This window comes from Limanda limanda, chromosome 20 (assembly GCF_963576545.1).
Source record: "Limanda limanda chromosome 20, fLimLim1.1, whole genome shotgun sequence".
Classification (NCBI taxonomy): domain Eukaryota; kingdom Metazoa; phylum Chordata; class Actinopteri; order Pleuronectiformes; family Pleuronectidae; genus Limanda; species Limanda limanda.
Window position 1 is genome coordinate 930,049 of NC_083655.1, and position 23,760 is coordinate 953,808.

At 46.4% G+C, this 23,760-nt stretch overlaps 2 protein-coding genes across 2 annotated transcripts in view; one reads left to right on the plus strand and one right to left on the minus strand.

Moving 5' to 3' along the window:
• The window catches only part of fars2 (phenylalanyl-tRNA synthetase 2, mitochondrial), a 71,116-nt gene extending 69,519 nt beyond the window's left edge, over positions 1-1,597 (minus strand). Inside the window, exon 1 of the mRNA XM_061093551.1 lies at positions 1,448-1,597. The gene's annotated coding sequence lies outside the window, so the exon portion shown is untranslated. The remainder of the gene's footprint in view (positions 1-1,447) is intronic.
• LOC133026641 (LYR motif-containing protein 4B) lies at positions 1,548-22,656 on the plus strand. Its single transcript, XM_061093552.1, has 3 exons — positions 1,548-1,802; positions 8,953-9,073; positions 22,078-22,656. Exons 1-3 carry the CDS (start codon positions 1,717-1,719, stop codon positions 22,123-22,125), a joined length of 255 nt encoding a protein of 84 aa, XP_060949535.1. The 5' UTR covers positions 1,548-1,716; the 3' UTR covers positions 22,126-22,656.
• The last annotated feature ends 1,104 nt before the right edge of the window (positions 22,657-23,760 follow it).

The window sequence follows — 23,760 nt, forward strand, 5'->3', positions numbered from 1 at the left end:
CTACTAGAGCACGCACACACACACACACACATACACACACACACACACACACACACATACACACGTACACACCTAACACACACACGTACACACACACGAAGACTCACTCACACATGTCAGAAACTCAGATGGGAAAAAAACAAATGACCTGTCCTGAATTGATTGAAAGAAATTAGGTTTAAGTGTGTGTGTTTGTGTGTTAAGTGTGTGTGTGTGTTAGGTATGTGTGTGTGTCATAGATTGTATATGGTGTGTGTGTGTGTGTGTTGTCCACTCTAACAAGATGAATCTCTGAACAGAGATAACCGCTCTGCTCTGCTGCTCCCTCACCGTGTTTCAATCCCATTCCTCCGAGTCACTCAGCTCAAACAGACCCCAGGGGTCAAAGGTCACGTCCCAGCGCTCCTTGACCTCCTCTCAGAGGTCAAACAGAGGCACGTCTCCATTTGTTGACGTTTATAATGATATGAAAACAGATGTAGATACTGAATCAGATGAAACCAGTGGATAATGTAGGTTTTGTTTGATGTCACCTCTTGAAGCATCAACACATCACTTTGCTCTCAGTTTTATTTCAACATCTAACTGTGACTCATTAATATGCAATCATCAATTATTCCACCAATCAACTTTCACAATCGATCTTCTCGTCTGTAAAATACCAGAAACTCGTGGTTTCACGGCTCAAGGTGACGTCACACACACACGAGGCTCGATGTGATCACAACAAACATCTGAAGCTCGACTGAAAGTTCCACACAACACACACAAAACCTGACTTGTGTTTAACGTGAAGACGTTGAACAAAAATACAAAAAACTGATTCTGGATCAATTATTCAACCAAAGCATCTTCCATGAGCATGTGTGTGTGTGTGTGTGTGTCTGTGTGTGTCTGTGTGTTCCTTTTAAAACAGAGACAAGAAGTTTCACCTCAGTCTAAAGTTTGAAGAGGTGAGCTGGAGTCTGTCACCATGGCAACCGAGATGAAATGACCAGGTCACAAACTGTCATGGTAAACTGGCACGCACGCGCGCACACACACACACGCACACACACACACACACACACACACACACACACACACACACACACACACACACACACACACACACACACACACACACACACACACACACACACACACACACACACACACACACACACACACACACACACACACACACACACACACACACACACACACACACACACACACACACACAGCCTCTCAGTGTGTAGTGTCACTCAGTGTGTGTTTGTAGCACAGCAGCTAGCATGCTAACCAACAACAAAGACATTAATGGAGGGGGGGGGGGAGGGACCCCGACCCGGTGTGACCGACGTGCTGCCTGTTCCAGTGCATGACTCAGCACATTGTCGCACCTCCATGTAAACCTGACCCACGTGGGGAGCGTGTGTTTGTAGAGGTTAGAAACGTCTCTCACCTTGTGTTCCTGTCCGGTGCGTGTGGCCGCTGAGGAGGCGGGAGCGCGCCTGCGTCACTTCCTGACCCTGAACACGACCTCCACCTGACGGGACGGGGCCACGTGACCTTCCTCCCACAGCAACGTGCACACGTGTGTCTGTGAATTCAAACAGGAAAGAGCTGGAGGCAGGGGGACGTGTGTGATTCGATCAGGCGCGCTGCGGACACTCCTGCTGAAGGGGTCCTGAGATAACAGCGTCGCGGAGCAGCGGGGTGTGACGTCACATCATGGCGGCGTCCACCCGAGCGCAGGTGATCTCCCTGTACAGGACGATGCTGAGAGAGAGCAGCGGGTTCCCTTCGTACAACTACAGGTGAGAGACGGGTTCCTCCGGGTCCTCCGGGTCCTCCGGTCCTCCCGGGCTCCTCCGGCCCCGGGTCGAGCCGCCGGCCGCGGACACAACATGCTAATGTAGCCGCTACGACATGCTAACGTAGCTGCTAGCGGCTGTGTTTACATCAGCCTCCGTCATGATGGAACGGGAACACGTGTGGGGGGGGCCGTGACCTCTGCTGAGTCAGCTGAAGCAACACTCGTATACATTTGTAAAATAGACATGAATAAATGACATCAGGAAGCACAGTGTGTGTCCGGTGTTGTGTTGATGCAGAAGGAGTTTGTAGATAGTGTGTGTTTGTTGTGTGTGTGTTACAGTTAAAAGGTCATTCTGGAGTTTCCACTGTCGTCATTAAATCAACTCAAAGGCAGCTTCAGTCAGAAGTGATGGTTGGTCCCTGAGTCTGAATCAGGAGTGTTTCTTCTTCATCTAACCTGAGCTAACCTGACCTGAGCTAACCTAGGGTGACCAAATTTGAGTTTGTAAAAAAGAGGACACTTCGTCGCGGGGGGGGGGGGTTGGCGTGGGGAGGTGTAGTGTATAGCATGCCGCACCATGACCTCACAAATGTCACAAATGAAATGACAAAAATGACACAAATGACTATGAACATCTATTTATTGAACTTTAACAAAATTGCAAAGTGCAAATGTAAAACAAATATTTTTTGTGGCATTTAAATGTGTCAATAATGATAACAAATAAAACATTCTAAATAATAAATTCTTTATATGGCCACATATTAAAACAAGAAAATGAAGACACTTTTCAGTCCTCCTCATGTGGTTGGCCGTATTTCTCTGAAGACTGAATCTTACCCAGGAGTTGCCTATCAAATAGGTAACATGGGTATTTTTTTTTTTAGTTCGTCCGTGAACTTACATTAACGTTTAGGCATGGCTGCAGATGTAATGTGCTGTTGTAAACAGCGCACGGAGTGGAAGCGGCAAGGTGCTCAATGTTGCCAGATTGGAAATGGCAAAGTAACGTTCCAAAGGCTCAAAATAGTCGTATGTGGAGGATAATTATCGTGGCTCTGGCAACCCTGAGATCGGTCGCCCAATGACAGACTCTCTCTACAGTCAGCTCGTACCATTTCCAGAACTTGGAAGGCCGAAATAACTAGTAGGCTATGTGAAAGACCAAGAAACACAAATATGCGACGAGGCAAAAAAAAAAAATAAATTATTAATATTTTTTTTGCGACGAGGCAAAATACCGGACGTTTTTGGAATCCCTGCCGGACGCATTTTTTAGGTCTCGAAAAGAGGACATGTCCGGGAAAAAGAGGACGTCTGGTCACCCTAGCTAACCTGACCTGAGCTAACCTGAGCTAACCTGAGCTAACCTAACCTGAGCTAACCTGACCTGAGCTAACCTGATCTAACCTGACAAAGCCCTCAAGTTGAGGTTTGGATATATTTGTTTGTTTAAAGAAATAAAGATGCTGAAAAGCCACTGGTTTGTCTCAGGCTGTGTGGGAGACCCCGGGGGAATCGCACACAGCCAAACAAAGCTGCTCATTTGTTCATTCATACAATCATGCCTCCACTCTCTCTCTCTTCTAACACACTAACACACTCAAAAACACAGAGAGACACACACATTGTCATCAGACACATCTGTTAACTCAAGCTGGTTTGGCTTCCTCTCTGTGGTTAAACAGTCCTGAGAGGTCACTGCAGTGGGCAGTGAGGTCACGTGGTTAATCAGTGACTGATGTAAACTCTCAGGGTCACAGCCAGAGTCCATGGTCCAGTTTGTACTTGACCTTTGACCCTCGAGCTGCTCAGATCCCATCAGCACTCACTGTGTCGTCCCTTCACAATAAAGGTGACACTCTGCATTTATTCTGGAAATCAATATCCAGCCGGCTGCTGTTCAAGCTGATGCTGTTTGAAAAGCTTCAGACTGATATTGGATTAATATTGAATTTAATCTGCTGCAGCTGCACCTGTTTGTTTTTGTGTCATGTTTCTAAAGTGGTTTACATCGAGCTGCAGGTTCAATTATCTACCTGCATTTATTAAAGCTGCAGTGAAGCTCTTCTTCTCTTCCACTCCCGACTCCTCTTCCTCTTGTGTTCTTTAATTCTGTCACTGGATCAATACATTGTGATGGGGGGGGGCAGGTCTGTGGAGAGGTGAAGTGGTTTCTCATTAAATAATTGACAATCAACACATTTGATTTTTAAAACTCACTCCGTCCCCACAAACTCTGACCTGGAGACTCAACCCAGGACGTCTCAATCAATCAATCAAACTTTATTTGTATAGCCCACATTCACAAATCACAGTTTATCTCATAGGGCTTTAACATGGTGAGACATCCTCTGTCCTTAACCCTCAACAAGAGTCAGGACAAACTACTAAAAACCCTGTTAACAGGTACAAATATATAGAAACAATATGTAGAACAAATATGTAGAAACCTCAGAGAGACACATGTGAGGACACAAGTGCAATAGATGTCAAGTGTAAGAAAACATCAGGATTACATTTTCATGTCCACTCATGTCCCTCCTCTCCTGGACTTTGTCCTTTACCTCGTCCTCATGAGGGTGTTTCTTAGTACTGCTCACCAAGGCCTGTGTGTGTTTGTGTGTGTGTGTGTGTGTAGTTGGGGTGAGTTTGGGACAACGTCTTCATCTGTCATAACACAGGACGTTGTACACGGACATCAGAGAGCATGTGTTGAATTATTGAGAGGATAAGACACGCCTCCTCCTGCTGCTGCTCGTCCAAATGAAATAAAGTCTCCCTGGTTCAGTGTGTCAGAAAGAAATCTATTTAATAACCTATTGATAATATGGACTTAATGATGATGAATTATCAAGGGGCAGTCAAGTCCATTAAAAGAACAACCACTTCACTGACAGGAAAATCAGATCTTTGTATTTCTAGATGTACCAGCATGCATTGCAACTGGGATGCTTTGAAAAAGTTGGACCTTCGTGGAAGGAAAATTACTGATTGATTGATTGATTTGGTTTATTTCACACAGAATAAAATGTATTTGGAAGAAACCCCTTCGTCAGTAAACAGATCAGAAACCCAGGAAATCATCCACCAGTGAGATCTAGAGCCTTTTCATTGAGGTCTAGTTTTCTTAGGGGACGGTTTCCTGCTGCAGACGACATGTTGTGGTCGAGCTCCGGACTCACTTCATGGGTCAGTAGATCCTCCATGCTGCTGTTTGATCTCTGAGTCGTGGAAATGAACCGATGATGATCTTCAACATGAGTTAGAATTTAAATCTGATGTTTGCTCTCTGCTCGAGGTTCAAATGACACAGGTCTCAATGTCGACCACATGACGAGTGCAGGGTTTGTTCATGCTCAACAAAAACGAGCTTTTCCTTGAGTTGGATGTTTGACATGAACTGATCCTCGGTCATTTCCACCAAGATTTGATGAGTTTGTTAGTGATTGTGTTTCTGGAAGTATAAACCCCCCCCCCCCCTCATAAGCAGCAGTCATATGTGCGGAGGGTGAACTTGCTGGATTGTTGCAGGATGACCTGAATATGCCAGACTTTGCTGCAGGCTGACTCTCTCTCTCTCTCTCTCTCTCTCTCTCTCTCTCTCTCTCTCTCTCTCTCTCTCTCACTGTCACTGTCACTGTCACTGTCACTGTCACTGTCACTGTCTCTCTCTCTCTGTCACTGTCTCTCTCTCTCTCTCTCTCTCTCTCTCTCTCTCTGTCTCTGTCTCTGTCTCTGTCTCTGTCTCTGTCTCTGTCTCTGTCTCTGTCTCTCTCTGTCTCTCTCTCTGTCACTGACTCTCTCTGTCTCTCTCTCTGTCTGTCTCTGCCTCTCTATGTCTATCTCTATCTCTCTTATGTCTGTCTCTCTCTATCTGTCTCTCTGTCCCCTCTCTCTCTCTCTCTCTCTCTCTCTCTCTCTCTCTCTCTCTCTCTCTCTCTCTCTCTCTCTCTCTCTCTCTCTCTCTCTCTCTCTCTCTCTCTCTCTCTCTCTCTCTCTCTCTCTCTCTCTCTCTCTCTCTCTCTCTCTCTGTCTCTCTCTCTCTGTCACTGTCTCTCTCTCTCTCTCTCTCTGTCTCTGTCTCTGTCTCTGTCTCTCTCTGTCTCTCTCTGTCTCTCTCTCTGTCACTGTCTCTCTCTCTCTCTGTCTCTGTCTCTGTCTCTCTCTGTCTCTCTCTGTCTCTCTCTCTGTCACTGACTCTCTCTGTCTCTCTGTCTCTCTCTCTGTCTGTCTCTGCCTCTCTATGTCTATCTCTATCTCTCTTATGTCTGTCTCTCTCTATCTGTCTCTCTGTCTCTCTCTCTGTCACTGACTCTCTCTGTCTCTCTCTCTGTCTGTCTCTGCCTCTCTATGTCTATCTCTATCTCTCTTATGTCTGTCTCTCTCTATCTGTCTCTCTGTCCCCTCTCTCTCTCTCTCTCTCTCTCTCTCTCTCTCTCTGTCTCTGTCTCTGTCTCTGTCTCTGTCTCTGTCTCTGTCTCTGTCTCTGTCTCTCTCTGTCTCTGTCTCTGTCTCTGTCTCTGTCTCTGTCTCTGTCTCTGTCTCTGTCTCTGTCTCTCTCTCTCTCTCTGTCTCTCTGTCTCTCTGTCTCTCTGTCTCTCTGTCTCTCTCTCTCTCTCTCTCTCTCTCTGCCTCTCTCTCTGCCTCTCTCTCTCTCTCTGTCTCTGTCTCTGTCTCTGTCTCTCTATCTCTATCTCTATCTCTATCTCTATCTCTATCTCTATCTCTGTCTCTATCTCTATCTCTGTCTCTGTCTCTCTCTCTCTCTCTCTCTCTCTCTCTCTCTCTCTCTCTCTAATGCAGGCGTTTGCTGCAAACACAGGTGGGAGAGTTTGGCTGAATTAAGAGATGAGCAGAAGTGAGATGAAACATTTATGAATCTCTGCAGGAAAATTAGATCTTCACTGAACTGCCAACAGGAAACAGAACCGAGACACCGAAATAAACATGAAATCTATCATTTATTCAGTTTATATGAACATGGAAAAGGTTTAATTTCAGCAACAGAAAATGTTTGGTACAAGAAGCATCATAGAGGCGTGTGAGAGAGGTCACTGCCCCCCCACGGTTTTTTACATTAAGGCAGCATGAATCAGACTTATTTTAATTATGACTTTTGAGAAAAGAGAAACCACCTTTCAGTGGATTTATTTATCGACAGCTTTTGTTCCCAGAGCAGAGTTTAAAAAGCTTTAGGGCCCGAACCCTCAGGTGTGAAGAGGAGGAGGGAGGAGGAGGAGTGGGGGGGGAAGAGGAGGAGGAGGAGGAGGAGGAGGAAGACTCTGTCAGAATCAGGTCATCGCTCAGCACAGGAAACGACAACAAGACACAAACAAACTGATTCAGTGGTTCTTTTGTCTCTTTGTGTGAGTCTAATTCTGTCTCTCCGTCCTCTTTATGTCTCTTTCTTTTCTCCACTTAAAATAACTCTCCCCAGTGGATTCAGTCTCTGTGTGTGTGTGTCTGTGTGTGTGTGTGTGTGTGTCTGTGTGTGTGTGTGTGTGTGTGTGTTTAAAAGCTGTCGTCTCATCAGGACGCGACAAAAGCTTCTGATGAATAAGTAAATGTGGAAATCTCCTCTCTCTTCCTTTCCTTCTGCTCCTTCTCTCGTCTCCTTCTTCTCTTCTTCCAGAGATCATACGAGAGAATTCCCTCTGAAGTCTCAGTGACAGCGACGCACGACGGAAGAAAATAAATAAATGTAGAAGAAGCAGGAGCACCTCTCCTTTTTTTATAGTATAAATTTAAATGATCTGAAGAAGCACAGCTTTGATTACCAGAATAAATGATGAAGAGTGAGATTATAATCTGAGTGACAGGACCGATCCTCTTCAGACATGCAGGCTGTTACTTTCCTCTCAGATGATTTAACTTGGTTTATCTTGGTGAACTCCTGTGAACAAGTTGAGAGCACGACCCCTTCATGAGATCTATGACCCTTTCACAGACATAGTTTCTGTTTGTCAATATTAATGGTTATGCTAATGAATAAATGGGCTTTAATATGTATTTAGATCTCACTCTTAGCCTTGTTCTTTCCTCAGCTCCATCCATCCAACCTTCACCTGTTTCCCTGGCGCTCCTCGACCATCATATTTAACCACAGCATGTAAATCTGATGCTTCACAGTTTTAACGAGTTCTCCAACGAGCTCAGGAGACGGTCAGAGAAGACGAGTTTCTTTGCCGTGACTCGGCTCGACTTCCCAAGGTCACTTGTAGTTTGCTTCCAGCTGTAACCAGGCCCGAGTCCATCGAGAGGAAGAGCTGAACATTAAACCAATCATCTTTTTCCCTTCAGCTGCTCCTGCCAGAAAATATTTGAGCGCTTCCAATTTGTGTGTTCTGATCTGCTCCCTCACCTGCAGTTCATTATTCAGATTGTGTCATGGAGGCTGCAGCACACACAACAGAAACGCTGTGTGTGTGTGTCTGAGGTTACTGAGGTGCGGTTTGGCAGATTTCTAACGCCCACGTTTAGATTCTTCACCAGCTGCTCGTCGCTGCTGCAGAACAAGAGAATAACTCGCATGTATCTGCACAAGAATACAAGTGTGTCCACGAGGGAGTAACTCCGGCTCTAATCCACATTTCAGCCAAAGTTAAACCTGCTTCACACTTGTTTCTTTTATTACAGTAGGACTTTAATGACTGTTACACAATTTACCTAGAAGGGAATGTCCCCCCCTCGGTCACGTCCCCCGTGTTGTGTTTGTCTGACAGACGAGTCAAACGTGACTTTTATCCAGATTGAATTCACTTCTTTACGACTCACTTGTTAGATCTTGGTTTTTAAGCGTTTGCAGGATTTTGGGATCTGATCTGAAATATCACAGATCCACACTCGGCTCTTAAACGTCTCTGAATCGAGTTGATTTATTAGTGACTTGTTTCAGATTCTCTCACTTGTTGCTGTTTGTTTCACAGATCTACCTCAAGCTTGATTCCTCTCCGCTCTCATTTGTCTTGTTGTCCTGTTTTGATGAAGATTGTGTGTTTTTTTTGTAAACTTGTGGTCATTTGTTTTGCTTTGTTTTCTCCACTGCACATATTTGTCTTTGTCATCTCCTGTCTGCTTTTTCTTCAGTATAAATGCACTGAAATCAAACCAAAGTGTTTGTGTGTTTGTGTGTCTGTGTGTTACAGGACCTATGCAGTGCGGCGGGTGCGTGATGCCTTCAGGGCCAACAGTAAAGAAGAGGATCCAAAAGCTGTGGCTCGACTGATAGAGGAGGGACAGCGGACAGCGGAGCTGATACACAGACAGGTCACTCTCACACACACACACACACACACACACACACACACACACATACGCACACTCTCACACACAGACACACACACATACAAACACACACATACACACACACACACACACACATACACACACACACTTTCTGTAGTCTCAGGTAAACCAGGTTGACTATAATGCAGATGAACAGCTGTTTACTGACTGACCACCTGTTGTGTACACACACTAACACACACACACACACACACACACACACACACACACACACACACACACACAGACACACACACACAGCTCAGGTCTAATCACCTCTCTGTCGGTCACTTTGTTCCTTTAATGCGTCGGACGATCCCACCAGAGGATTCTCAGTCTGCCTCTTGCTTTCTGCCTTTTATCCCAGACACACACTTGATTATGCACACACAGCTAAATGTGGGTGTGTGTGTAATAACAGTGAGGATTTATGAGTCACGTAGGTTTGATAATGCAACACACACTCTCGTATATTCTCCCATGTTAGCAGAACACTGTCAGTCGACTGTAATTAAAGAACAGACGGAAGAATCGTCATGTTTGCGCTTTTCTGGAAGAAGAGAAAAATGAACCCAGATCAAAACGAAGGAGAAGATGAAATACAACCGAACAATAATCAGATAAAGTAACGGAATTAATGCTTTCTGTCTTCAAAGGGACAAGACGATGGTATTTTAAAGATTATGAACAGATTGTTGAGAAATGTGTTAAAGACGTAAATGACCAGCTAGCTGTGTCCAGCCTTGTAATACCACTTCAAGCCTCAAGGGGCAACAATGAGTCAGAGTCCAGTCTGGTTTACGTTTGATTTGTGTAGAAGTAAGAGTTTAGTTTATCAACCTGTGTTGCATCTTATGATGCTGCTGCCTCCTGGCTCCTCCTCCACCTCTCCTGGCTCCTCCTCCTCGCTGTCCTGGCTCCTCCTCCTCGCTCTCCTCTTCCTCTTCCTCACGTTGTTCAGCCTCGTATGAATCAGCCTCTGGGTCGTTTCCTCCCATGGTGTGCTTGTTCTTGACTCCTGCGGTGGTTTGTTGGTGTAGTGAAGGTGGTCCGACCTCGATCTGACCCATGGGGGGGGGGGGGGGGGGTCGGTGCAGTTTAGAAGGAAACAGTCGACACGACATCAGTGAGGTTCAGATGAGCTGCGGAGACTCTGTTCACGACTCCACATCTCGCCCACACTCACGGACTCATGCACCAGAGAATCAACATGGAGCGTGTTACATAGCAGCTGCAGTACTACAGGAGGCACACACACACCGACACACACACACACACACACACACACACACACACACACACACACACACACAGCCCTACACTATAGTCTGACCACCACAGAATACTGCGACTGAAAGAGTCTGGAGCTTCGTCCCAGTTCTGAAGAATCCAAACCGAAGTGCGACTGTCCGGTCGGGGGGGATTTCCATGATTTGCTCTCACTGCTGTTGCCTAGCAACGGGGCTGTGGTTGGACAGGCCGAGAAAAGTTTGAGTCCTTGTCCACACTGCTGCAGATATATTTTGAAGTAAATCTCTGTTGGTTGGCTTGAGACGGATTCACCCAGTGGAGCCGTCACTGCTGAGATGAAACACGTTCTTCACACTGAAGGAAACTCGGTGATGAGACGTTCTGCTCTCACTCGTCTTCACATGAGGCCGCTGGAAGATCAAACCTCTGATCTGCCTCTTGGTCTCGAGCTGCTTCTCTCTTTAATCTCGTCTCTTCTTTTGTTTTACGTTCATACAGAGTGTGTGTGTGTGTGTCTGTGTGTGTCTGTGTGTGTCTGCCGCACGCTGAGTGTGCTCGTGACTCTGCATCATTGACTGTGTGACCTGAAAAAGTTTAGTTTATTCTTAATTGTGTCTCTATGCCTGAATGTAACTGTGAGTGTGTGTCTTTGTAAGTTAGTTAGGGTGAAAACATGATGGATTGCAGCTGCAGAGCCGCCTCCATTGGTGCAGGAGAAAGTGTGTGTCTGTGTGTGTGTGTGAGAAAATGTGAATGAGAGAAGGGAAGACGAGCACAGAGGAGGACGAGACAGAGTTGTAGTAAAAGGTGGAGATGATGGACAGATGATCTCTGGACAAACAAACACTCAAAGGAACAGAAATGCTTTATTTGTAGGACGTGTTAATTTTACGGCTTCATTTGATCATTGTGTGTGAGCGAGTGTGAGTGTGAGTGTGTGTGTGTGTGTGTGTGTGTGTGTGAGCGAGTGAGTGTGAGTGTGTGTGTGAGCGAGTGTGAGTGTGAGTGTGTGTGTGTGAGCGAGTGTGTGTGTGTGTGAGAGAGAATGTGTGAGCGTGAGCCTCTGAGGAGACATTTCTCAGCCATTACTGCTTCTTAATGTCACCGCAATGTCACACAGCCTTCGGCCATCTTGGCTCAATTGAGATTAAATGCCACATCGAGCTCTGAGTTATACCTGTCATGTCGGGGGGGGCGGGGGGGACTGGCCCAGCGATGGCTCTGGGGTTTGAACAGAGTTCCATCAGAGCGAGGGAGCTCACGGACGATCTCCACGTGGAAGTGAAACAGCTCCGAGCTCTGTGGGACTCACCTGTTCACCCCGGACTGAAAACCAAGATGGCCGACACGTGTCCACTTCCTCCCGCCGTCCAGAAGCTTCTAACATCTGGATCCACAGTCTGCTGAGGTGACCAGGGGTGTGGAGCCACCATGTCCCACCAGCCACCGGCCACCAGGGGGAGATCCAGACACTTTGCTTCCCTCTCTGGAGCCGTGATGTCGTCCATCTTTATTTACAATCTATGCAGATCCCTGTGTTGGCCACAGACACGGAGGATAAATAACATCTGCTGTGTGGTTCAGGCTGTAACTTCTCCTCTCCATCATTCTGCAGCTGCCTCCAGAAGAAACAGGAAGAAATGTTTCCTCTTTATTCTCCCGACAGGTGGGATGTTTAACTTGTTTTCGCCTTATAAAGATCTTTTTTTGTCGGTAGATTTATGGATTTTTATAAACAATGGACATAATGATGTAACTCATACTTAGTTTGAAATTAGTTGTTATTGGGTTGTATGAGTTATGACGCCATAAATCTACGGTAACAACTTCCTGTTTCCTCTGCTCCCCTCGGGACACGGACCGTCCTCATGTGACTGTTGAGTTTCAGAGAGTTATTAGTTATTAGGTTTTCTGAACAATCAGAGTAAATGATGAGCGGTTGCTGAGACCTCAGAACGGTTTCTCCATTTCCTTCCACATGGAATAACTGCAGCTAGGACCAGAGAAGATCCCAGTGAAGAGCTCAGACAGAGAGTCCACCTCTTTTCTCTCTGACTGGGTTCCAGCTCCTGCTCCCTTTGGGGAAACCAGCGACTGAAGGGAAGCCTGAAGCAGACAGGAGCTGAACTGAGAAATGGGATGACACCATGCGTGAAAGCCTGAGTCACCTGCTCCTCTCCTCTCTGGATCATCCCTTTCTTTCCCCTCCTGCTCTTCCTCCATCTTTCAAACTGCAGAAAATCCCCCAGCCTGCCTCAGGAATCCTCTGCCCTCATTCCAGCTTCTACACCCGACTGCCTCACAAGCGCTGGAGCTTAACGAGCTTTAGACAGACACACACAGCGACTGTATGTGTCTCCATACTGTAGAACAGGATATTAAAGAAGGGAGGGAGCTGTTCAGGGGGATGAAAGTATGAAAGGTTTTGTCTTCCTCCTTCTCTGACTCATAACAGTATGATACTGAGGCAGGAGAGGAGGCAGGAGGAGGAGCTCGGGTCCAAGTGGACGTCGGCTGAAACAAAGACCGAGCTGAGTTGATGAGAGTTGATCCAAGCGCCCGGTGAATCTCAGAGGGAAACAGAGGGTTAAAGCGTTTGTTAGAAAGAGTTCAGAAGTGTTAACTGTCAGACGAGACCAGGAGCATCCTCCTCCGACCTCGTGTGTTAGGTCTGTTGCTTTGGCTCCGTGCTCAGAGTTAATTTCTTCACCCTGAACAAGTGTTGAAAGGAATCGTAAAAGTAAAATCCCAAATATCTCTTCTGCAGCAGGAGAAGTGTAACATCAGATCTCCTCTCATCTCTCCTGGTCTCTCTTGGCCTTCCCATCATCTCATCCCCACAAACATCTGAGCTCTGAAGTATTGATTCCTGACTACTGAAGCCTCACAGATTCAACCATCCCCCCCCGACTCCCTCAGAAGCTGCAGAGCTGCTCAGTCTGTGAAACCAGCCGGCGTTAGACTTCACCATCAGTACAGTAACCTGTCGTTGAGCCCTCTGCTCCACGAGCTTTGTGATCGACTGACAAACTGCAACAAGTGTTTTTTAGTTTGATATAATCTCACTGTTACATTACAGCCATGAATCATTTACAGCTTTGATTCAGAGACCCCACTCCACCTCCTCTGCTGGGAGAGAACAGCGTGAGATTCCCGCGTGATGTCATCAGTGATAAGCAGTCTGTTGTGGTGAAGAGGGAACTGAGCGGCGAGGAGGAGGAGCTTAACATTTATCAGCTGATCAATCCTCGCCTGAGGTCATGAACTCTGGGGAGACACAGACGGAGATGGATGATATTTATCGGGATCCTCTTGGAAGTCTTTCCTTGGAGGTTGACCAGGCACAGACCTGACTGGAGACTCTCAGTGGATCCAGGACCAATCACGTCTGATCTGGAAATAACAACCTTTACTTTGTCAAATCATAAGGAAACATTATTAGAGTCAATCTGCTATCAGTCTAATTCAGGAACTTGATTGCTCTTGGAGAGGAAGAGAAGCATCTCTGTGGAGAGTGTTGTTCTGTTGCTGCAGGATTTCAGCAAATGTTTGTACTTTGACAGTAATTCAGAATAATTGTTTGTTATGTGTCCTGCTGATGTAACCGTGGGAACGGTGGAATCTCCATGTTTTCTCCAGATTGTTCTTCTGATACAAGAGGTTCGTTTTTCACGTTTAACATCGAAACTCTGCAGCCGCCACGGATCACAGCTACAGTTTACAGTGAACTTCATTAGTCGGTTTCTCTTCTATTCTTAGAAATCTAGGTCTGATGCAATAATGATTCTCAGTCCTCAGACACGCGTGCACACACACACACAGACACACATACAGACACACACACACACAGCTACTGCATGATGAAATTCATTGACTGGAGAAGGCAATGTGACGCAAGGACAAAAGTTAGAAACTGAGGAGGAGGAGGAGGGCATGAAGTGAGGAGGAAGAGGAGGAGGGCATGGAGTGAGAGATGAGGAAGAGGAGGGGGAGGAGGGCATTGATTGAGAGGGAAGGATGAAGAGGAGGAAGAGGAGGAGGGCATGGAGTGAGAGATGAGGAAGAGGAGGGGGAGGAGGGCATTGAGTGAGAGGGAAGGATGAGGAGGAGGAAGACGAGGAGGGCATGGAGTGAGAGATGAGGAAGAGGAGGGGGAGGAGGGCATGGAGTGAGAGGGAAGGATAAGGAAGAGGAGGAGGGCATGGAGTGAGAGGAGGAGGAGGTGAAAGGAAAAGATCCACTGAGTGTTTTCTGATCTTGAGGTTTCACAGATGCTCTTTTACTCCCCTGTTCTTTGGTTGCATCTAATGATGATGTTTGTGTTAGTGTGATTGTGTTGTGGTGTTGTGTTACCCGTCTCTGCCACTGTAGACATGTCTTCTGTTATACTGCAGCCAGCCACCAGGGGCCGATGGAGACGACTTGGCTTTAGCATTCGACTCACGTATGGGAAACATCATGGAAATGGTCTTTGGCCACAGGAGAGAAGACGTCTCCAGGGTCAGACACTTTGTCTGTGCATCCATCAGCCCCCCACCCCCCCCCAACCCCCCCACCCCTCCCCCAGGCTGCGTTCAGACCCTCCCCCTCTCGGTCCGAGGAGACGACAGCAGCATCGTCTCTAAACTCCGAGTGGAACCTTCCCAGTGACGTCCTCTGCTTCAGCCCACAGTCGTTCCTCAGCTCCAGTCCTTGTTATCGACTGCTGGTAGAAAGGAGCAGTGACTGGATCCAGACTGAGCAGAGGAGCTGCTCCTCAGACACATGGACCAGTGTCTCCCATTAGTCTGAAGTGCAGCTCGGTCCTCTCATAACGGACTGAAGGACTCTCTCTCTCTCTCTCTCTCTATATGAGTCACTCGCTCTGTTCCTCTCGCTCTGTTCCTCTTCTCGTTCTCCTCTTCAGCAGTTTGCCAGCCAGTCAATCGATTCACTTCCCTCAAAACCACTGCTTCTCATTTTCCTCAGCTCGGCCGTATTGATGCGTGTGTGTGCGTGTGTGTGTGTGTGTGTGAGGACGAGTGTGTGTCCTCTCTCTCCTTCTGTGTGGAGCTGCGATACTGAGACAAGGAGGATGAACCCGCAGCTCAAACCTCAAACAGACGTTATTGGAAAAGGTTCCGGGTGTCGGCTGGAACCTGAGCTGCAGTATCTAGGATCTAACTCCACAAGATGGACGAGAAATCGGGTTCAACCTAAATTTATCGAATCTGAATCCAGCGTCAAATCCTTTATGGAGTCTCTTTAAGTTTAGTCATTTCAAAGTAACCGAAGATACAAGTGACAACAAGTCCAGGTTAAAGTTCAGATCTTTGATCAACTGTTGCAGCAGCAGATCTGAAATATGGATTATTGATTGTCATGACAGACGGAAATAAGCTTGTGATTCAAACAGGTCGAGATGTTGATTTGATCACAAGGTTTGACAGGTTGAGATCAGCTGATGTTGTTCTGGAGAGGAGTGATGTCTCTTCACTCACCGACAATCTTTGACACGTGAACCCTCTGAACGTTCTTATTAACTCTGGCTCAATTTTCAATTTAAATAATCCTTTAAAATGTTGAAACAAATATGAATATATTTTACAAACTGGGACCAGAACAGAAGCTGGTGTGTGTCCTCATGTGGACAGACGTGATGTTTCCTGTCCTCTGTCTCCGGATGGAAGAGAGGAACATCAGGAGTTAAATGGCGTCTGTGGGGAAAGAGAGAGAGAGAAACTCAGAAAGAGGAAACGAATGGAAGCGTAACAGCTCCTGCAGTTTATAACCAGCTGTGTTCCCTCCTCTCTCTCCCTCCTTCCCTTCATCCTCTTCCTCCCTCCTTCCCTTCATCCTCTCTCCCTCCTTCCTTTCATCCTCTCTCCCTCCTTCCCTTCATCCTCTCTGCCTCCGCTCGCCGTCTCCTGGTGCGACGGACTGAGACGGGAGATCACAGCCGAGTCTGGCTGCCAGGGAGGGAACTCCCCACACACACACACACAGAGACACACACACACACCACACACACACACCACACACACACACACACACACAAAGACACACACTCACTGCAGGATTTCTCTGATATCTGAGAGCAGTTTTCCTTCGCTCCCTCATTAGCTTCACTCCGAGTGAAGAGATTTAACGTGAGGAATCGAAGCTGCTCGTGAGTTTGACTGTTTCCTGTTTGTTTGCATGTGGGCGTCGCCTTGACTCCACCAGCGCTTAGTCACATTTAAATCACTCTTCCACTGCACTGTGAGTGGGCGGTGCCAGGTCTTGAGAGCCGGCAGCTAATTGGCCGTGAGCCTGGGAAGCAGGTGGGGCCTTTTCTCTTTTGGAGCCATTGTAGCCAATTAACAAGACGAGAGGTGGTTAAACGAGCTCGTTAGAGCTGACGGGCGGGGCCTAAGTGAAGGGGAGTTCCAAGGTCACACACACACAGTGACAATAAGAGGAACGTGTAAATGAAGACGTCCCATTGGTCCCTTGTTAAGACGCCTGGCGCTCAAACCCACTCACGCATGAGGGAGAGCAGAGGGAGGCTCCTATTGCAGTGCTGTAGAAACTGTGTGTGTGTGTCTGTGTGTGTGTGTGTGTGTCTGTGTGTGTGTGTGTGTGTGTCTGTGTGTGTGTGTGCAGCAGTGAAACGACTGTAGTATCGGTTTCAGATTGGAGTGAGCCCTCCTGTCGGTGCTGATCTTGTCTCGTTGGTTTCAGACAGGATCAGTTCCCAGTGAAGTGGAACCAGAACAAACTCCTTCCAGACGTTTGAGTGAAGCTGCTCTGGGTGTCTCCTCTCCTGGTTTCATATCTCTGCGTCATCTTCCAGAAAACATTAAATCCTGTAATGAAAATGGATTATTAGATAAATGAAAAAATGATAAAAGAACTTTGGCAAATTACCTTTGTAATTTATTTATTTCCTCATGGCCACAGAGACTTCAAGAAGGTTTCCTAAGTTTGAACCGTTCCTTTTCTCACTTTGTCTGTAACGCGTCACCAGTGAGTTTTCTCTATTTGTCTGTTTGGTGCGACACAGATTTTGAATTTGAATTGACTCTGAGCTGATGTGTGAACAGATGAGGAGCAGGAAGGATCAATACTCTCTACTGGTCTCATATGAATAGATTTGTACGTTGCTTTGGCAGCAATGACTTCTGACAGCGATGCCAATAAAGATTCTTAAATCTCCGAACTAAAACAATAAGAGAGAGGGAGAGAAAATAAGAGCAGAGAAGTGAAGTATCAGCAGCTGAAGAATTTAAAATGGAGAATTGATCAGTTGGAGGTTAAAAACTTTGGTGAATGTAAGAAATCAAATCACGTCTCAACTTACTTGTTTAGTGTCAACGAAAGGGAAGATTTCAGGACATTTTCCAGAGTTTGTGTCTGAAAAGGCAGAATTGTCATAGAAATCCATTCAGTACTTTGTGTGTCATCCTGCTGACAACAAACAAAACAAAGGACCAGACTCACTGACAACGTTCATGTTGTTCATGTTGAGTCTGAAATGAAAAGAAGAAGAGGTGGAAGATGTGATGACTGCAGTGATGCACAGAAAGACGGTGTGGAAACGTCCCGTAGTGTTCCTGAACACAACACGCATGAATTATTAATTAGGAGTGGAAGCCAGAGGAGACTGTGGCACTTTAGAAAACACACACAGGACGTTTCACAGGGACGCTCAGATACTCCAGCAAGACAGACACGCACGCACACACAGACACACACTCACACACACACACACACACACACACACACACACACACACACACACACAGGAACAAGCTGTAGAAGAGAGTGAAAGCGAGTTTGACAGCCGAGGCTCCTTCACACACAAACACTCAGCAGGAAGGCAGAGGACCAATTAAGGGAGGCAGGGAGGGACAAACGAGGGAGAGACGGGAGGTTAAGGGGAGGAGTCAGAACGGAGAGATGTAATTGCTGGATTAGCATGAATAGAAGCAGCGGGATGCTCGAGCTGCAGAGACTCCGACCTTCATGACGCTACCCTCACCCTGCTGAAGTGTCCTTGAGCAGGACGCAGGATCCCTGTGGGACCAGGGACTCATCAGCAGATCAGATGCTCACGTGGAGGAATCTGAACATGAACATGAAAACATTAGAGAGAGAGAAACCCTTCGGAGTTCATCTTTTGGAGAAACTTTGAAGTTGGTTGAGACAAATTCGAGAGTTGTGTTGATTTTCAGTTTTGCTCGTCCTCTCCAGTTTGGACCTTGAACCAGTTTGATGTGAACCAGTGGAGCCAACATCAGCAACTTCCAAACATATCATCCATGTGTTTCAGCTGGTGAAAGGTCATGAGGTCTGATGGCTTGTCTGAACTTGGCCTTAAGCTTCATCCACACTACTACGCTTCATTACTGTTGCTATGGTGACGCCTGGCGACCACTGTTCCAGCACCTGAACTGAGAAGTTTGTAAACTCAGGGTTTGTGTTTGAGTCTGAACGGAAACTGAGACTTTTGTAAACGATGACGATGCAGATGTTCTCCTCCTGATTGGTTCTTCTCAGTCACGTGACTTGAGGACCAGTGGTGGATGTAGATCTGAATGTGTCAAGGCCCTAAACTGTAACTGTCAGAAAGTGGAGAAGAAAGAAAGAAAGGAGCTGAAGTGAGTAAACCGTCTGTTTCCTGTTTGGAGCTTCAGGCAACAGATTAGAGATCAGACACCTGAACGATCCCAGAGAGACAGAGAGAGAGAGAGATGAGAGAGATGAGAGAGAGAAGGAGAGAGATGAGAGAGAGAAGCTCATATTTCTACCAGAGGTTTCACTCCATCAACAGACTCCGGTTCTGTTCCTCTGGTTCTGTTCCTCTGGTTTCCTCTCGCTCTGCGGACGTCCTGTCGGCCTCTGCAGCCTCATCACTCAGCTTTGACGCTAGGGTTGCAAAATTCCGGGAATATTCAAAGTTGGAAACTTTCCATGGGAATATACGGGAATTAACGGGAATAAACGGGAATATACAGGAATATACGGGAATTAACGGGAATAAACTGGAAATGTTGTGAGTAATTTATACTAACTGTATTTACCTTGTCATATACAGACATAAATATAAACATGTTGTTGTGTCATAGTCTGATTTGAGCCCTGAGGAAACTTTGGGCACTTGACTATATGCTTCTGCATCGTTGTGTCATTCTTAACATAGGTCTTTGTACAGTATTTGCAAATGTACACAGCCTTTCCTTCTACATTGGATGAGGTGAAATGTCTCCACACATGAGAGAGTGCACGTGGCATTGTTCAGTAGAATAAGATGAGAAAAAAGTTTGTAAAAAAACACTAATGCAATGCCAGAGATATAAATAGTTAGCCAAACAATTGGAATCGTCTGTGAACATATTTTACAATTGATGGATAAATGAATGGAAATAGTCTAGATGAACAGATGAACAATCCTCAATCAGCATGATAATATATTTTCCCAGTAATATCATGGAAACTTACCTGACTAGTCCTGCACTCTACAGCAGGCCTCAATAGCCCTGCTGTAGAGTGAAGCATGCTGGGAGTTATCTGTGCATGTGATGGAAGAATGCACAGTGGAGGCTTGAAACTCAACGTTCCATACATCTTTAAAATAGAGTTTTGAATGATGTTTTTATTGCTCAGCGTTTAATTTGCGTATTTTATTTTTTTTCAAAATTCCCAAAATTCCCGAGCTAAACTTCCCATGGAAAGTTTCCGGAAATTTACCGGAAACTTTCCACCCCTTTGCAACCCTATTTGACGCTAAACTTTTCACACATTAATGACCCCCAGTTGTTGTGTTCTTCTCATTTTTCATCTTCACTTTCCTTTTCGGTCGAAGCTGTTGTCCCAGAGACATTCACCTCGTGTGTGCGTATAACTATCATATTAAATGCTTTTATTTCTTCATCTCTTCTGACATTTGAACGTCTCCGAGTGAACAAACCGTCTCTCAGGATGGAAACGCTCCTCACTGAATGTCAGCGGTGACACTTCACACACCTTCATTCCTCCGGTTTCCACTCGGCACTCGTCCTGAGCTCAGTTTAATCTCCTCCATGTATCGCACTTTGCCAAACGTCTGGAAGGATCATGATTTACAGGACGAGTGTAGAAGCTAAAGACTAAACAACATGACAGACGAGGCTGATTGAACCATCAGATGGAGCTGTTCTGTGATCGTGGCTGAACGACAGCAGAGGAGAGTTTCTGTGAGTGAAAGGTTACGATGATTCTCCGTCTTGTTTCCGTCTCGCTGCTGAACGCTCAGACGCTGGAATGAGTTTCCTCTGTCGACTGCTCGCCGCTCAGCTGCTGACGAATGGAAAGTCTGTGACGAGCTCCTAATGCTCAGTTTATTATCTACCTGAGCACCTCCTCCTCCTCCTCCTCCTGCTTCCCTGGCTCTTCATCCCGGCCTCCTCCTCCTCGCTCATGCACTGAAAGGCCTCTGTGAATCCCCCCCCCCCGGCGCTCACAGGAGAAACCTCCTCTCCTCTGGGCCGCTCGGCCTCCTCCTCTTCTTCATCTCTTTCCTCCCACTTTCCTCGGCTCCTTAGCTCCGGTTGTCTCTGTCTCCTGCTGCTCAGCACAGAACCAGCACTGGTTTATCATCTGCCCCCAGTGGAAGAAGTTGGTACAACATCCAGAATACCTTTGTTGATGCAGACACTACCGGCCCACTCGGTGTTGAAATACCAACCAGTGTCTTTACAGGAGATATAGATATTAGATTCTGCAGTTTTTTGCAAGATACAGAATAATTACACAAACCTCTTTTTGTAGTTTGACCTTAAAGCTGTATGAACTTATATAAATGAGTTTTATACGTGGAACCAGAGAACTCTCTTTCTGTTAAATCCTGATCTGAAGTGATGTCATCAGATCGATGAGCTGTAGTACTGTCAAGTACAAGTATTTCCACATGTATCTGAGTACATGTACTTAGTTACTTTCCTGCACTGCTGTGATGGAGAGAGAGAGAACGAGGTATACTATATGAGAAAGAGAGACTTAAGGAGGTAAAGTGGGCTGGACCATAAGAGAGAGGTAGACTGCATGAGAGAGAGAGAGATGGACTGTATGAAAGAGAGAGTGGTAGAGGGAGGTAGACTATATATGAGCGAGCGAGAGGGAGAGAGAGAGCGAGGCCATCCCTTTGTTATCAGCCACAGCCGCAGCAATTTACATGAGGGCCGAGCCTCCTCACAGCTGATTGGTCCAGAGCCACCCGCCTCCCTCCAACGCCACGCTCCAACCAATCAGGACATCACACACACACACCGAGGTGAGAGAGGATCTTCTCTGAGGGAGGGAGGGAGGGAGGGAGGGAGGGAGGGAGGGAGGGAGGGAGGGAGGGGTGGAGGAGGACCAGCTGTTTGTGAGCAGGTTGTGCCCCCTGGTGGTGAAGCAGTGACACGACCCATCTAACAACACAACAGCACCAGTTTACTGCAGGAGCCTGAGTCAGCTGAATAACAGACACACTAACAACACACACACCATCACTGCCTCCTGACGTGTGTGTGTGTGTGTGTGTGTGTGTGTCACTTGTGTGTGTGTGGATTGTGGACTGTGGCCCGAACACACAGCTGTAACACACAGTGCAGCTACATCTCACTTGTAATTGGTTCTTTCATTTGACAACAGAGCAAATATTGACTTCACACAGTGTCACGGTCTGTGGACGTATAACACAAACCCCATCCTGTAGCGCCACCTTCAGGACGACTGTGTGTGTGTCTCTGTAGGTCGCTGTGGGGAAGATGTACGAGTCCCAGAAGATGGTGTTGGAGTAAATGGACGGAGAAGAGGAGGAGGCCTGTGACAGCAGACGACAGGATGTGACATCAGAGACGGGAGCCAATCGCTGCTCGGACGTCACCAACCTTCTTCCTCCATCTTTCATTTGACACCCCGGTGACTGGTGGAGGTGTGAAATGCATTGTGGGAGATGTAGGACTGAAGAACATAGTTTATTTTCCGGGCTGCACTGATCACAGGATCTTTACATCAGTGTGACGTTGTTTATCTGCAGATGTGAGATCTTATTGTTTCAGTGTTTTGTGATCGTTAATGTTTCCTCATCAGGTGGATTCAGGTGAAGCCAGTTTGAACGGAAACATCTTTTCTACGAGGACAGAACCTTGTTCAAATCTCATTGTTTACAAGCTGAGTCTGAACCTTTAAAAACGTGAAAACAAGAACAGGAATAACATTAAGATTGAATTTGATCTCCATCATTGGTCGGTGCAGCCATCATGTGCTTTTGATTATTTTTTGTGAGTGTTATTTTTTAACATATAAATAAAGTTCTAAATGTATTTAAATGTTTGAACTCCTGTGTTTGTTTCCTGTGTTCAGAAGTTCAGCGTCTCACTGACTCTCTCACTTTGTGACGTGACCCTCAACCTGAATCAAACTGAATCAACCTGATCAATCATCAGAGACACGGCGCCCTGAGCTCTCGTCTGTACGGCGTTCAGAGTTAAAGCCGAGATCATGTGACCCCGATGTTAATAAATGTGATTGGTCTTCACCTGCAGGAAAAAGCTGCAGCTCAGGTGAAGGTCTGAGGTCAGATCACTCCTCCTGAGGTCGTTATGTATGTTATATTTATTATATATTATTATATTATACATGCTGAACACTCAGTCATTGTTGAGCAGATCAGGTGAGCTCAGGGTGCGTCTGGTTTTGGAGGCGAAGAAGGTGACTGACCAACAAGGTTCCAGCAGCTGCTATAAATAGACTCATCTGTTTGCATAAAGACGACAACGTGGACCACTTGCACACAAAGACACACAAACACACACTGAACCATCACGTTGCTCAATCAGTGTTTCATCAGACTGACACACACTCACTGGACGTGTTTGGTTCAAGTCCGAGGACTCGACCCACGACTGACACGCTTCGATCCAAACCCGGGAGATTAAACTGAATCTGACTTTTCACTTTTCAACTTGTTCATTCATGTGTGTGTTTTTGTTTGTGTGTGTTCGTGTATGTGTGTGTGTGAGTTTTCACCAAAGTTGTGGATATTTCCCTGGGAATGGATCATAACTGTTGAAGCACAGTTTCAGTCTACATACATTGTTTTTCCAGGCTCATATGAAGTCAGTTTGACCTTTGACCTTTGATCAGTTTATCTTTTAAAGAGATCGAGGTCATAAGAATGAGATTTTGACACTATGAGCCTCAGTGGCGTCCATGTTGCCTAGCAGCAGCGATGTTCTCTCCTGACTCTGCAGCCGATGTCTCACTGAACTCTGTCGGCCGCAGCGACTCCTCAACAAACACAAACGCTTCATGTGGCGTTCACGTGTCAGTCCGACTATGTGAGGTCACGATTGTTGAATTATTACAGGAGAAGCTCCAGTGCAGCGCTCTGGGATTTATTTGAAATATTGACCCTGGTCCGTGTTGACAGA